The sequence below is a fragment of the Eurypyga helias genome, unplaced genomic scaffold (assembly GCF_000690775.1).
Source record: "Eurypyga helias isolate BGI_N326 unplaced genomic scaffold, ASM69077v1 scaffold43357, whole genome shotgun sequence".
Classification (NCBI taxonomy): domain Eukaryota; kingdom Metazoa; phylum Chordata; class Aves; order Eurypygiformes; family Eurypygidae; genus Eurypyga; species Eurypyga helias.
Genome location: NW_010260851.1, coordinates 17,285 through 33,357, shown reverse-complemented (window position 1 = coordinate 33,357; position 16,073 = coordinate 17,285). Strand labels below are relative to the sequence as shown.

Here is a 16,073-nt window from a genome sequence, read left to right as displayed (position 1 = left end):
ATCCCTGGAGGGATTTAAGAGACAATTCAACGTGTCACTCACGGACATGGTTTAGGGTAGACTTGGCAGTGCCGGGTTGACGGTTGGACTCAACGATCCTGAAGGTCTTTTCCAACCCGAACAATTGTATGATTCTATAATAATTCAATTTCCCCCGAACGAAGACACCATTAAGAAAAATCTGAGGGTGCCACAAAAACTCAAATGCTTACCTTTGTCGTTGCTACTTGTTGGTGTTGGAGGGGGAAGCCCAGGCTTGGATTTGTCATAATTGTTAAAGCTCTGGCTGCGTCGATTGTTGGCACTAATAGAACCACGAGCTTTGGCCTCGCTGCCTGCAGTGGACACCCTCGTGGTGGGGCCTGGAAGTCTGAAGAAAGAATAACAATATAATTAAATATAATTAAAAAGCACCCTTGGAAAGAAACAATGAAATACCATGCATGAGCTGAAAAGAACCAATAACTTCTTTTATAAAAACAAATTAAAAAAACATCCTACATGAAAAATACATGGCAAACGAGCTGCAGTCTGAATTGGTTTACATAGGAAAAAAGAAAACCCAAACACCTGAACAGAAATTAATGGTTTCTTGCCATAAATGTTGTGAATTGGAGTTAGTTGAAGTAAATTCAGTGGAGCCATACCACTGGTACGAGGTTAAGAGTGAGACACTGCTGTTCATAAATCAGACTGCTGGCCACGTAAGGGCTACCCTTATTTTGGAAATAACAATGACATAGAACATGGTGGCCCATTCCCTTACAGAGAAGCACAGCACGTCTCTGCTCTGAAAGCCACAAAGCCTAGGAGCTGAGCACAGTGAAACTTCAACTTGGTTTAATTATTTGAGCCTATAAAAATCACACAAAAGCATAAGTGCCCCCTCTTAGGGCAAGCACTTTATCAGTGAGCTGGTATAAGCCTCTGGTCAACCGGGTCAATCTCACCCAGCATTTCCTTGCCGTAGTCTGTATTTACAAGATGTAGCTGTTCACCTAGAAAAAAATGTAGTTAGGATTCTGGAGTAAGGAGACAGGGAGGGATATGACTTTCATGCTTTCAGGCAAAAAGGGAGGGGGGAAGGCTTTTTCTATGAAACTCAACGGAATTAGGAAAGCCACTGGCATCACATCTCAGAACAGTATGTGTGCTGGAGTCTGTCAACGTAAGGTCATACATGAAGTTTTCATGTTTGTACTGCACTTTGTGCTCAGTGCACATACTTCTGTATTCCAAACAGATGAAATATTAAAAATCAAAATATCTGGGAGTTGCTCAAAACGCATACTGAGCAGAGTTAGTGAAACAGCTCCCTGGTTTGAAAAGCAAGGACGTCACATCAAAGACTACAAGGCAGAACCACTTCACGTCACCTACAGGAGCAGTAACAGGGACCGCTACTTTGCCAACTTTGTATTTTCTGTATCGCAGAATCTCTTTAAATCTCCTTTTATATAAACACAAAAATCTAACTCTCTTAAATAACATGTGCCAGTAACAGGCTAAAATGAAGACGTCCCAGTTGTCAGAGAGAATGGGAAAGCAAATGACCAAGTCACTGTTGTGCCTCTGGGAAGAACAGAAGCCAGGAGGGAGTCTGGCAGCGCTTCCTAAACAAACGGACATCTCCAAGACTAGTAAAGACATAGGAAATATGAAAATAAACATGAAGGAAAGAGGAAAAGCGTCAGCAGCTGCATGCACATGCTTTCAAAGCTCAAAAGATGATAAGACGTAAGGGCATCGCTCAAATACAAGACCAACAATTGATTTGCGAACTCAAACCACCGCAGATCTGACACCACCGTGGCATCATGGTTCTGAGGTTGACTTTGCTGACACCTTTTAGAGGAGTCCCTTAATTTATCCAGCCTTTTCCAACACTGGGGGGTGCTAGAAAGTTGTACATACTCCTTGTAGCAAGGTGCAAACGAGAACACCCAGCGATGCCTCATCCACTGGAGAAAAGACTACATGGGAAGAAGCAGAGGCAAACCAGGGACAAACGTTCTCACTGGAAGTCACCAAGACAAGGAAGTTCATTAAGAGTTCATTTTGCTCAAAGAGCTAGGTTCCTACAGGCAGGAGGGACGCACAAGATATCTCAGCTGAAAGTTTCCAGAGGATGATAAATCATGGTGAATGTGGGCCAAACTCGACAGGAAGGCTACTAGAGCCCCCAGTATGAGGAGGGTGGGGTTTCTAGCAAGGCTTGGCAGGAGAGAAGGCATGATGTTCTTGTACCCGTGGGTAAGAAAAGGCTCCCCACACACGCCCACACAGGTTTTGCAAATCTGTCACATTTTGAAGTAAAAAAGCTATTGAAACCACGTAACCACTCAAGAAGTGATAGGTGATTGAAGTCAGTATTGCCACTGCCAGCGAAAAAATAAGGGTAACACACCACACTAAAAACACTCAAAGAAGATACAATTTCTCATAGACTTTTTCCCCCGCCCCGTGGTTTAACCAACAGATTTTAAGCCCCTGTTAGTGGTATTAGGCCAAGCTATTTCACAGCAGTGCCTGTGAAATCTAGGGAAAAAACCCCACAGGTTTAGGAAATATTTCTTGCTATTAGAGACAAGGTACTGAGCTCTGAGAATACTCTCCTTTACTACTCTTCAGCAGTTTTTCTGGACAAATATGAACTGTCAAGACATAATTATGATCAACAGAACATGAGCAGGAAATATGGGACATTTTAACTGGGCTTATAGTGTAGACCTTCACTGTTGTCATAAAATAGATAAGTTGGGGGAAACAAACCCAAATTATACAGCAAAACTAACAATCTGTACAAATTTGCTTGGCTGAATAAAAATAATAAATAGCAGTTCACAAGCTTAGCAAAAATGGTATAGTTTACCAACATATAGCTATATAAAAATTCCTAGTAAAACAATTTAATACATAGCAGTAATAAAAGTAAACACGATTAATAACCACTTTAATAACACAGCAACTCTTATGATCACTGAGATGAGATGGTCATACGAGCTGGCATGCAAGTCATGCTGGGATTCAGGAAAAAAACTGAAATACCTATTAATCATTTTTAGCAAGATTAGATGTGCTCAGCTTCAGAGCAGGGGGGATTGCAGGAGCTCTGATGAGACAGACCCCAGGGTGCTGCCTGGGCTCACCTGGTGCACGTGATGCTCTCCTTACCAGCCAGGACAACAGCCTGACGCCACTTGTTTCAGTAACCCCCATCCTTATACAACTAATACAGACGTGTACAGCGGGGAGAGAACTCCCACAGCCATGCTTTGTCCTCAAAAGCAAAAGCTCGTAAGGACAAGAAAACCAAATTATTTTCTTGCAGGCCAAAATGCATTCCACGCCTCGAAAAAAAAAATAAAAAATCCCCCTGACACTCCACATTTCAGCTATTTGTAAAATGCTCAGTTGCAAACTGTTTTTAACAGGAACCCTAAACATGCAGCCAGAAATATTGCAAAAGGATTATTCATGCTTTGCAGAAGATGAAGAAATGCTAACCTAGAAGACTTTTTCTGACCAAGAGTAAATCGGATGATTTTGCTTTGAGATGAGTCCCTGGGAGATGCACTGTATGACAGGGAAGAAAAAGTGGAAGATAACATTGAATTAAAAAAAAAAAAATCGGGTTTTTTAAGCCACTGAACTTAGTAAATAGTTTTAGGGAGGAAAATGTTTTTATTAATTTCATAGGAAAAAAAACCAAACCACCTTCTTGGCTAAGTCAAAACTCCTAACATTTGAAATTAATTTTTAGAGTACTGAACATGCAATTCTGCATGCAAACCCCAACTTTATTACTCTTTTCTTTCTCAATCTTCTATTAGATGTATTTCTCTGAAGAATCTGAGCAATTTCACCTCAGCATATACTAAGAAAACATGACATTTAAGACCATCAGGCTAGATACTTTTAAATTACTTGAAACCCAGCACAATCCACACAACGGAATGGAAATATCAAAGCAATATTCACATGGTCTCAGGCATCTCCACATGTTCGTGACAGAAGAGTCACATAAGTACGTTCAAATACATCTCTGGTTTACAGTAATTACTTCCTGTACAAGTTTACACATTCTGTAGCAACACTATGTTTTTTCAATTATATGAAAATATTGTTTACACCCAAAATGACAATGATTCATGGAGACAGACAAGTGAAAACCAAATAAGCACTCAGTAGACTCACTTGGAAGGCCTCATTTAAACTGCTTAAACTCATAGAGCAGTACTGAAGCTAGTGTTCACCTTAATATGTGTTATTGTAACAGAAATAAACCTTAACTTAATCTGAGATTATAAAAAAAAACAGCTTTAGTTGAATCATTGTGCAAATATGGCTTCAGCCTTTAATCTTGCGCACTTTTCCCCACTAAAACCCTCACTACTCTCTTAGGAGTGGAAGGGTCAGACAAGCAGAAGGCTGCACATACATTCACAGCGGTACTGCCTATATTAACTGCTTTTTTCCTAACCTGGAAAGAGCATCCCTAGGACTAAAGGCATTCAGGGGATAAAGACCCCTCTACTCCGTTCTTGTGACACCCCACTGGCATTTCTGCATCCAGCTGTGGAGCCCTCAACATCAGGATATAGACCGGTTGGAGCGAGTCCAGAGGAGGCCACGGAGATGCTCCGAGGGCTGGAGCCCCTCTGCTCTGGGGACAGGCTGAGAGAGTTGGGCTTGTTCAGCCTGGAGAAGAGAAGGCTCCGGGGAGACCTTATAGCACCTTCCAGTGCCTGAAGGGGCTACAAGGAAGCTGGGGGGGACTTTTTACAAGGGCCTGTAGTGACAGGACAAGGGGTAACGGGTTTTAATTGAAAGTGGGGAGGGTTAGCTTAGATATCAGGAAGAAGTTCTTCCCGGAGAGGGTGGGGAGGCACTGACAGGTTGCCCAGAGAAGCTGTGGATGCCCCATCCCTGGAAGTGTCCAAGGCCAGGCTGGATGAGGCTTGGAGCAACCTGGTCTAGTGGAAGGTGTCCCTGCCCATGGCAGGGGGGTTGGAACTGGATGGTCTTTAAGGTCCCTTCCAACCCAAACCATTCTATGATTCTATGACTCCTTCTACCTGTGAAAGTTATTTTTCACGTAAGCCAGCAGCATATTGCTTTTGACCAATAAACCTAACTTTTATTTTGACTGTCACCAGCTGTGATGAGCTCTATTTTTTTTACCACTGTCAAAGCCTTCCTTTTTTTAGGACGGAAATTCTTGTAAACTGAGGACTGAAGTTGGTTTTCACATGTCCAAAGTATCTATTCTGTAATGGCAACAACATACGAGCTTTGTGAGCAGCAAGAAGCAAAAGGAATAGTGGGAAAACCATCCTTATGAAATACTGTAGTAACTTTGTCTAGCAGGTATTTTATACCCATTGGACTTTGTATTTCCAGCACTGAGAACATATTTAAGCACATCTGTTTTGATTTCCAGAAGCATGAAGTCAATTGCTACCCAGCATTCCATTTCCAATGCACTCTTTATTCTAGAGTAGAGCTACAGAAAGAAGTTTCTTTGGCTTTTGAAGACCTTTAACAAGAAGGAAAAAAAAGAAATAAACAATGAAAAAACCCCAACTTAAAGGAAATTTGCCCACCTTGACTGCATTTCTGGTTGTGCTTTGAACTGAAGCTGCGCAGCTTGCGGGGGCTGTTGGCACGGAGTCTGGAGCGAAGCTGGCACGGGCTGCTGCGGTACCCCGACCTGGCACTGGGATGGAGGCCCTGCTTGCTGGGATACTGGGGGAGGTTGCTGTGATGGATGGTGTTGTGGTTGCTGTTTCTGTGGCTGCTGTTGCTGCTGCTTGTAGCGAGATAAACTGAAGAAAAGGCCCAGGATGGCCTTTAGATTCCCATTCCTGATTTCTGCAAGGCAATGTTCACAAGTCACTCGTCAGCCACCAGTTACCGTTTCTCCCCGACAGCACCGCACCCTTCGTAACGCCGAGCGAAGCGAGTCCCTTCAGGGTATGACAGCCTCTCCGCACCTCTCATCGGCATTACAGCCATCACCAGCGAGCACCAACCACAAATAACTAACTGACTTCTCCCCGGCGGTGACTGCACGATGTCTTCCACTTCTGTCATGGTCTGCGCGTTAACAGCAGTGTGTTTAAAATGTTAGTTCCTTTAAATAGCTCTTTAAGCTGAAGTAACTGAAAAATGTCCCAAAACAAACTCCACACAGCGAGAGTATTAACAACAGCACACTATAAATAATTTCTCAGGCCTGAAGTTGCACGATGAGGAGAAACTACTCGGTTATCAGACAGTACTGTATTATTTCTGGAATGTCAGACTAATTGTTTCCACTAAGAGAGTTTTGCACTAGAAAATACAATTATTGACTGAAATAGCTGCATTAAAACCAGAGAATTACCAGTTTGATACTATCAAAGCTGAAAAGAATGGATACCAAAGGTACCTGAAGAGAGCTTGACAGTGAACAAGCAAACATTTCAACTCCTAAAAGTCATCCCGTTCTTTTGTGCACTATCAAATGCAAACTTTAAAAACAGAAATATGAAGATAAAGTATTGAGAACATGCAGTTAACAGCTGTATCATAATTAATATGCAAGAGTACCAATTCAGTCTTGCAGAGAATCTTGATAATGTGCCACGACTTAATTATTTAGCATGTGTAATTCCCTAAATTAAGAAAGTGAATTAAAAAGCTACATCAAACAGCTGAACTCCCGCATGCGCTATAAAGACCACTTGACCTAATAAAACTTACTGTTGCCCTATGGGGAAAAAAGACCATGTGGCAGGACAGCAGCCAAGTACAAAGGTGAGAACCAGAATTTTAATTTCTGATCCCAGTTCTGGATGAAAAGTTGCTTTGACATTGTAATGGGCCCTGTTCTACCCTTTACTGCCTCTCCCAGCCACATTTCTGCTCACCTGGGCTGGGTAACAAGCTGCTGCTCTTAACCTCAAGCCTTTTACCCAGCAAACCTCAGGCTTGTGGCTTAAACATTTTGCTCCTCTTTCTATTCCAGCTTTGGCCTCCTTGTCTACCCACGCCTCAATCTACGCTTTCTTTCTAGCCACCAATCTAATTATCCTTCTTTTTTGTTTTTGGGCCATGCCCATCTCCTCAGCAACTCCTAGACATTACTAAGTGGTCCTGATCATCACCCAGACCTAGGATATTCCTTTGCTCTCCTACTCCTTAAATTCCTTACCCATTTTTTCCTCCCTGCAGTCTGGCCCCTCCACAAGTGCTCTTTCCCATCACTGGCTCTGCACCCTTGTTTAAATGACTATCAAACCCAGGGCCCTTGCATAGCCATTTTCTGCCTTCCTTTGGGGTTTTTTAGCCCATTTTAGTCTCTTCCTGGACAGCAGGGTCCCAGCGAATCCTGCCTGTTTCCCCTTGTCCCAGTCCACTCCTGCTCCCATGCACTGTCAGGCCACAAACCCAGACTTCTCAGCTGCATCAGGCAGTTCCTTTTCTCTCTTGCTGTGTTTAGCTAGGGAGGACAGGGATGGAACTAGACAGTAAAGTAAAACAGACACAAAAGACAAAAGCACAGTAAAAAGACCCCCCTTATCTTTAGTAAAGAACTCAAACTACTCGTGGGAATTGTAAGGAAAGTAGCACTTAATCACAGGCCAAAGCATAACTAAACAGAGCCAGAAGCACCGGCAAGCTTAACTGCACAAACACAGGCCAGAAGATAAAAGAAATTATCACAGGTCCTCATGATTAAACTTAAGAAGAGTCAGGCAATTGGAACCAAGGACTTGATTTCAGTGTGAAGCGAGAGGCGATTATAACAACAACTCACCTAAAGCTTTCTATAGCTGCGTGTCTTCTATGTGTTTATCAGAAGAGAAACCTGCCCTTGACATTTTTTAAAGTGACCAAAACAGTAACAATCAAAAGAAAACCACCTTTAATAAGTTTCAAAACAAGCAGCCTCTATCCCTCTGGATTTTAAGAAAAAAAAATATGTATTTTGGCCCTTTCTCTCCTCTACCGTAATTCACTGTGGACAGCATTTCCTGGTTTTTTCCTAGAAGCAGGCCCAAATTCCAGACAAAGTCGTGAGAAGTAGATAGACTTCACAGCTGATGCAGGATACATCACAGAGCACAGACAGATCCAACCTCAGACAGCACGTGCTCTAGGCTGATGGGCTCTGAGGATCCGAAGCTACCAAAACAGCTCTGGGACGAAGCCCGCAGACTACACGGAGGGATGCGATCTGCACGTGAACACCACTGGGAATTTCATAGATTGAGGCAGGGAAATGCAAGGAGGAATTAATTCCCACCACGCACACTAGATCTACAGGCATTTTTTGATAATTAAAGAGTAATTTTTTGAGGACCGTACGTAACTCTACTCAGTGTGGTACCATCAAAATTTGGCAGCACACCAAGTGCCTGCCCTACTCCAGTACGTACGTAATAGTGCGGTGGGATATCTGTCCTGCGGAAACAAAAATTCCACCTTGACACTGGAAAGGACCTAAAAGACTTAAACTGGATGAAGTGCCATGCTGCAGAGCGTGCACACCGAAATCCATTTACCTACAGAAGCGTGAATGTCACTTCAGAGGCAAAAGTCTAAGCTGAATCGTGGCTGTTCCAAAGTCTAGTGAGACGTTTGCTTTCGTCGCTTTATGGCTGCATCATTTGCTCAGCTGATCGTTATCCAGATAATCTGTTCCTCAGAAGAGGCGCAGCTGCTATCTACAACATCAATTTGAGCTTCTACTGCACATTATCTTCTCCATGATCTTCAACATCCTGGCAGCAAAGAGATGGTGTGGGAAGGAGGGCAAGCTTAGCTGGGCACCTGCGATTACAGGAGCCTAACACCCAGCTCAGCGCGGAAACAAGTCTAAGGGCATGGGTATGGAAAGCCTTCGCCATAGTTTTCTGTAGTAACTACAAATGGAGATTTTAGGATTTAACAATCTTTGAGAAGTGAATGCCTTTTTGGCTCCATGCTGCTGGGGAAGGGGACCTGTCAAGCATAGTATGGTCCTCATCAGCAACTGCAGATCCTGAGCATCTTCACTACACAAATCCATACAAAAAGTCTATGTCTAAGTTGCATTCACATATCAGAGCAAGAGTTTGTTTAATACAGGAAAGATATGACACAGGAAGTCCCAATTCATTTAAACATTTAGGAGCCATCCAAATTCCAGTTTTTAATCATTAACTTCCCTCCACACTAAAACCGTACTATGGTTTAAGTAGTACGTGTTCTATACATATAATAAAATACGTGTTCTCCAGCAACCCAGGAGAGAATTCAATGTTTATTCTCATTTGGAAGCAATCACAATCTTCTACTTCCTCCGAGATGAGGATCTGCCAGTGAAGTAAACAAAGCTATTTGCAGTTGAGCTAGCAGGTCTTGGCAACTTGCACAGAAACACCGGCTTGTTTGGTTACGGCACTATTCCCTTCAAGAGATTGTCTTCCCTCTCGTTCGGTTTCCCCCTCCTTCCTCAGCACAGTTAATGAGTGACTAAGAACGGAAAGTGAATTTACTGTTGAATTCATGTCTTTCAACTTCATTTTATAAAAAAATGTTCCTGCCCTCCCCCTCTCTAGCTGTCACTCTTCTCCTTCAGTATCAGTGGCCAAGCCAGGGAATGTTCTCATTCATAAGCTGGCAGCAAACATTACTGCTCTCTTCTTAGCTCCCGTATGATTTAACATGTTAATTCCTAGACAGCGTCAGAGAAAGCAAGAAATGCAATTTTTCTTAGATTCCGCAATGTATCAAGGCATGTAAATCATGTGAAATTTATTCTGGTTTTACAATATTTGTGTATGATGTAAAGGTCAAAATCAGCTTTTACAAGGGAGTCAGTTGCATTTTCTTTTTAACCATTTCCTGGGAAATAAACTTTCCACTATCAGTTTTTTAGCTCAAACTTTTTGACATGAGAACCCTAATTCTAACTCAACTATTGAGGCATATAATGCAGGCAGTACTCGGGCTGACCACATTAAAGCTTCTCTTTGGGGGAAAACACGTGTTATCAACATTCTAACGCAGCTTAAGGATACACCACAGAAAACAACCGCTAACCCTCCGCCCCTTCTCCTACTAGTGGTGGTAACAGCAGGTTAGAATAACGTGTACTAAGCATCTGCTACTTTGCTTTCCACGCCTACAAACCACCTCAAAGGTAGTGAAATTCTATTTCAAATACACATTTTCAAGTGGCTTGTAAAATCTCACAGACCAGGATGAGGTAGGGGGCTTCCTTTCGAGGACAGCAAGGAATTCGTTAAGCTATTTTCCAAATTGTCAAAATGTGATTTTAAACTGCAATTTTTAATAACGTTTAAAACCAAAAAAAACTAAGAGCTTTCCTTTGTAGTAATTTCATGAAAGTTTTCATATTTTTATAGGATTTTTAAAATGTAACGTACATATACAAAACTGGTGTACACAATGGTTTCACCATAAATTTCATCCCCAGTGATTATCTTGAATACATTTCATAAACACCATTTACCATCCATAAGGGAAAGTATTTTCCAGCTACGACCATAAAGATCATCAGGTGCATGGTGCTGGGTTTCGGATTTGTGTCCGAAACAGCGTTGCTAAGGTGGCAGTGTTTGGGCCACTGCTGAGCAGTACTTGCAGAGTGTCAAGGCTTCCTCTTTTTCACAGTGCCTTCCCCCAGCGAGCAGGCTGGGGGTGGGCAAGAGCTGGGAGGGGACACAGCCAGAAGGGCTGCCCCCAACTGACCGACGGGCTGTCCCGTGCCATAGGGCATCATGCTCAGTAATATAACCCGAGGTGGGTGGTGGGGAGGTAGCCATTGCTTGGAAACTGGCCGGGTGTCTGTCTGCTCGTGGGAGGTGGTGAGTGACTGCCTTCGCAACGCTTGTTTTGATTCCCTCTTCCTCTTCCCTTCGCTCATTAGACTGTATTCTTGACACGTGTTTTCTCGCTTTTGCTCTTCCTATTCTCTCTGGTACTTAGCTGCCATCCGGAATCAGCCCACCACACCTACACATCCTTCCTTGCTTCCCTTGTTTAAGCCATAGGATTTCTTCAGAGGAAGAAAACACAGCTCTAAGCACACAGGCAATTAAGTTATTCACACACGTGTGCAGGATTCAACGATATAACCTCCTCTTCAAAACTAAGATTACAAAGAGACTTACTCACCAAATCTAACCAAGTCTCCCCTGATGCATCACATGCAATTACCTGTTCTGTGAAGCACTGAAGATGTCACAGATTCAAAGTTTGTCTTAGCCGCTACCGAGTCCAACTGCTTTTCCAGTATATTTAAATGAAAGTGTAAGTGAAAGTTGGTGCTGAGCATAACTGAAATCTGTTTGATCTATTAAGGCAGCCGTTCAGCAGCTTCTAAGACAAAAGGTACCAGCATCCTGCCATATATTACACACAGGCATAAATGGATAAGAACGCTGAGTCAGTCTGGGTGTCAGAAATAGCCTCGTGCTCTTCAAAAGCAGAGTGATTAAAGGTCAAAATGTGTGTTGGTTTTTTTGTTGTTGTTCAAAACATTTGGATGTTACTGTTTCATGCATTTGGACACAAACTTTTTAAAAAAAATTTTCTTTAAAAAAAGAAAAGAAAGAATGTTACTTCTTCAGGTAAGAGAATAATTGAAGAATGAGGAAATAAATTTCGCTCTCAAAAGGCAAACCATCGCCAGCGTTTCACTTTAAATATCTGTAAAACCTACACTGTGATCAAGGTGCCATTTAGAGAAGTTAGATGAGAAATTTCTGGGTTTTAACACTAACAAAGAAGTGACTGAATTCTAATTTGGTCTCATTGACTGTTTTTACAAGTCAACTGCGTGGAGAGAAGATACATATTTTACCTACCTTTCAGACAGAGATGGGGGAAAAAAAGAAGTAAAGACTGTCAAAAGTTTAAATTCTCCATAATAATCTTCCATTACACCCCACGTGCTGGTTACAATCACAAGCAGTAATTCAGGTTGCTCATTCAAGATGGAATTTTAAACGACTGTTGGCTCACCTTCCGCTGACAGCCCCTGTATGTTAATTCCCTTAGCAGCCAAGAAACTCAGGCACGCATCTATGTTTTCAATCTGTTCAAGAACAAAGAGAAACACAGAAAGAAAATGCATTGTAATAATTGTTTACTTCCATCTCCCGCCACCCTTTATTGCACTCAGTCCTTGTGTCACGTAAGAAGTCCCTTTGCTCATTATGTGGAAACCATAATACGAAACCTTCTCGGTCACTAAGGTCCTAATTGATCAAGTATGACGTGGGCCAGGACTTTCTGATATTTGTACTTGCACGCAGCAAGTTATTTAATACTCTAACTCACTACACAGTTTAAAGGGTCAAGGATGTTATGCCAGGATTTTTACCCTACCATAAGTATAACAAACATGAAACCGAAAATAAACACGGAGGCCACATTTGCTTGAGAAGGCAGATTGCCACTTGCTTTTAAGTTGACAGCTGGCAAAAGTTTCCAGCCACGAAAGCAGTCAAATATAAAACCTGAAACTGGAAACCCCAACTGGAATCCAAAAAAGGGTCACTCGGGACCTCCTCCGCGTGTCAGAAATGACAGACAACTGGTCGCTCTCCGCGGGGCAAATCCTGCCCTTCGGAGAGCTGGTAGAGCAGCACAAATTGCACAGGATAAAATGAATTTTGACCAGGTAGGTTCTGCAGCACAACAGGTGTGGCTGCCAGTGACTGCAGCTGCCATACACAGACTGGACTCAAACCCTACCCAACAAAGCGAACTCCAGAAAGGTTGGACGGGTTATGCATTTCTTCCCCTGTACCTCAACATCACCATAGAGACCTTGCGGTAGCTTCATGCCTCATTTCCCACCAAGCTACCACCAAGGCTCTGCTGTCACATTCAGAAGATGCAGAGAGATGCCAGCCCCCCAGACCACAGCACCTCTGTGCACCAGCCTGAGCTTAGACACCTCGCAAAGCTGCAAGGAACATTTTGGGCAATATCACGTTTGGCACGTGGTTACACAGAAGACTTTTGGATAACACCACTGAGCAATTTCTTACCTTACCGTGGTAATCGTAAGTGATACAATAGAGTCTCCATGTTTGAAAATCTTGCAAACATTCATTTATTAATTCTCAAAACACTGCAAGTGAACACTGCTTCCACCTGATAGATAAGGGAGGAGAGAGACACCAACCCCACGCTTGCTCTCCCATAACTACCTTCCTTCTGTGAAGTCTGGAGACATCAGCAAGGAATGCGAAGGATCCAGCTTCCCTGCCAGCTCCTGCCTGCTCTCGGAATGACAGGCAAGTGAGGGCTGCCTGGCATTCTGGAGGCTCAGCTTCCAGCACCTGGCCTGCGCTCCCCGTCCTTCTCAAAGTAATAAAAAAGCACCAGGGAAGCTGCCAGAAAACCTCCAGCTTGGTTTTCTCTCGAGGTGCTTTCATTTATCGTCTATAAATACAACAATAAAAACATCCCCTTCATCTCGGGGGAGTGGGGGGTTATTAACTTTACCTAACAGTGATTTCAACAATTCTAAAAACCGGTATACTCAACACTTTTATCAACCTCATTATACTTTGAGATATACTATATCAAAGTATATAGTATCTTTGAGTACACAATTTAAAGTATTCTTTGAGTACGCTATATACTTCTAAGCCCAGATAGATACCAAAGAACACATTTCCTGTCATGCTCAGACCTTAAATCTTGTAGCAGGGTGCAGTTCAAAGGTTCATTTATCCACAGTTCAATGATACGATAGTCAATCTCTACCTGTTTCCTTTCTGAGTGTTCAACTACCCTTTCAAGTTTTCAACACGGCTCTTTTATTGAGGTGATTTGGAACTTTGCCGGAAAGCTAAAGGTCACCTCTTCAAGAATAAACACCAGTCAAAAGCATCAACCCATTTCTACCCCCTCTACTTAACAAGTCTTCATCGTTCCAAGAACATTTCCAGCCTTCCACAGCTGTGGGGAGATTTCTCCTCTCTCCTAATAAGGAGGATTACTTCGGTTAGTGAGCAAAAATAAGCAATCTCTCATCTCCATTCCAGATTTGCAGTTGTAGAAACTCAAAGTAGCTCTTTCAGTCCTGCTTTGCTTCTCTTCCCAGGTCCCTCATCGTTGTTCAAACTCTCCTCCAGGAGAGAGTGACCACAGGATTAAAATTTACTTCTGGGTAGGAAGTTCCTCACCCATGCCCTCACTCTTGGTGCTACATAGCAGTCCTTCCTGGCCTCATGCTCACTGCAGACCCATTTCAGACTGAAGGAGCCCCCTTTAAAATCACTACCGCCTCTTCCCTGTGACAAAGCCAGTTTTTACTGAGCATTTTAGCCACGTAATTAAGACATAAAGCTCCGGTCCCCAGGCTGATGGGTGATCCCTATCAAAGCACTAATGCCTGAGGTTGAGTGACCTGAACGTCACTGCCATGTAAAAGGACAGACAGGCTACCTTGCCACACCAGTTGTAATGCCTGGCTAAAGGCTGTGACAAACAGGGGTTTTTGGGGGCTATACTGATGTGGAAAGAAAAGTTGAGGGGGGGAAAAAAAGTAATACCAAATGCAGAAGAAAATATTGCAGGGCATGGACTGTCAAAAATCTATGCTGCATTTCAGTCAAGAACTTGTAAGAATCAAAACATTACAGAAACGGGAGAATATCCTATTTCAGTACTTAAAACCAGGCCTGATGAAATAAAGTCGCAATAACAGAGGCTTGCAAAAGCAAACCTCTTAAATTCAGAAAATACAGTACTACAGTAAGATCGTCTAGGGATGTACAGTATCATACGTACAAGGAATTCACAAAAAAAAAAACCCAAAACAACTGAAAGGAAAAAAGCATCAGTGACGTTACACGGCAGAATGATGGAATGTGAGCAACTAGTTGATTTTGAAGGAAAAACAGAGCCCAAAAAGGAAAAGAGAAAGAAATCTGGGGGAATTCAAGAAGTAAGTGAAATACAGACTGGAGGTCTACAGCTGGAATGACTAAAACCTAAGTGTTGATAGAAATTCAGGGTGCTTCCCACACGATGACTGGCTGGTGGCCCACGTAACAGCGGTTTGTGGCTGCTCTCCAGCTCCACCGGAAAGGGCTCACACTCACTTGGCACTCGAGGCTCGTAAGAGGCAAAAGCCCTGAATGCTCGGCCAGGGAGTTGTCTTCTGCCCCTCTGAGGTGCCAAGAGTGAAAACAGTGATGTTGGGATGTGTGAGGGAAGCAGTCACTGATTTTCCCTACTGTAAAAACCAGAGGTAAGAAAGCTACTGACATGTTTTTATGGCAAATAGCTTAAGGTGTGAATACTACTTTGTGGCCACCGGCCTGAGCGAAGAACTGTAAGATTGGTTAATTAGTCAGAAACCATGTTGCTTGTTTAAAGAGAAGCGCTTCCAACACCTATAAAAGCAAATGAGCCCCTGCTGTGTTAACATGAGAACTAACCATTTACAATCTGCCAATGTTGTTTTATGGAGAAAGATCCCCCGGTGCGTACAGGGTCGGAGACAGCAGGCTATTCTGAGGTGGTGGCATGGCAGGTAGACCATTCAGGGTGGGGAGGCCCTGGGACAGGTTGCCCAGAGAAGCTGTGGATGCCCCATCCCTGGAAGTGTCCAAGGCCAGGCTGGATGAGGCTTGGAGCAACCTGGTCTAGTGGAAGGTGTCCCTGCCCATGGCAGGGGGGGTGGAACTAGATGGTCTTTAAGGTCCCGTCCAACCCAAACTGTCCTGTGACGCTATGATTCAGACGTGTGCACCTAGGACAGAAGTGAAGTTCCTGAATAGATTTCAGCTGACGGAAAACCTAGTGACCCTGTGTCGTGGTGACTTCCGACACAAGTACAGCTGCCGCCCTGAAATGACAGTATTCGGCAGGAAATCATCACTGAGACTCTATGGGCCCTTTCTTGGCCAAGTCCGTGTATTGCTTAAACCCTTTCAGCAGATGCAAAAGACTGGATTTGCCAAAGGGGAGTGTGTATTTGCTTTTCCACTGCGAGCTACGATTGGTGTTTGGCTGACGATTCTGACTCCTCGTTTGCTTTGCCAGCAACG

The 16,073-nt window shown here is 43.2% G+C and overlaps 1 protein-coding gene across 1 annotated transcript in view; it reads right to left on the bottom strand.

Annotated features, from left to right (window-relative positions):
* Positions 1 to 212: 212 nt before the first annotated feature.
* The window catches only part of LOC104512239 (neuron navigator 2-like), a gene marked incomplete at both ends in the record, with an annotated part of 28,575 nt that continues 12,714 nt past the window's right edge, over positions 213 to 16,073 (bottom strand). Inside the window, 3 exons of the mRNA XM_010155155.1 lie at positions 213 to 370; positions 5,607 to 5,874; positions 12,022 to 12,094. Of these exons, the coding sequence (XP_010153457.1) occupies positions 213 to 370; positions 5,607 to 5,874; positions 12,022 to 12,094 (499 nt within the window). The remainder of the gene's footprint in view (positions 371 to 5,606; positions 5,875 to 12,021; positions 12,095 to 16,073) is intronic.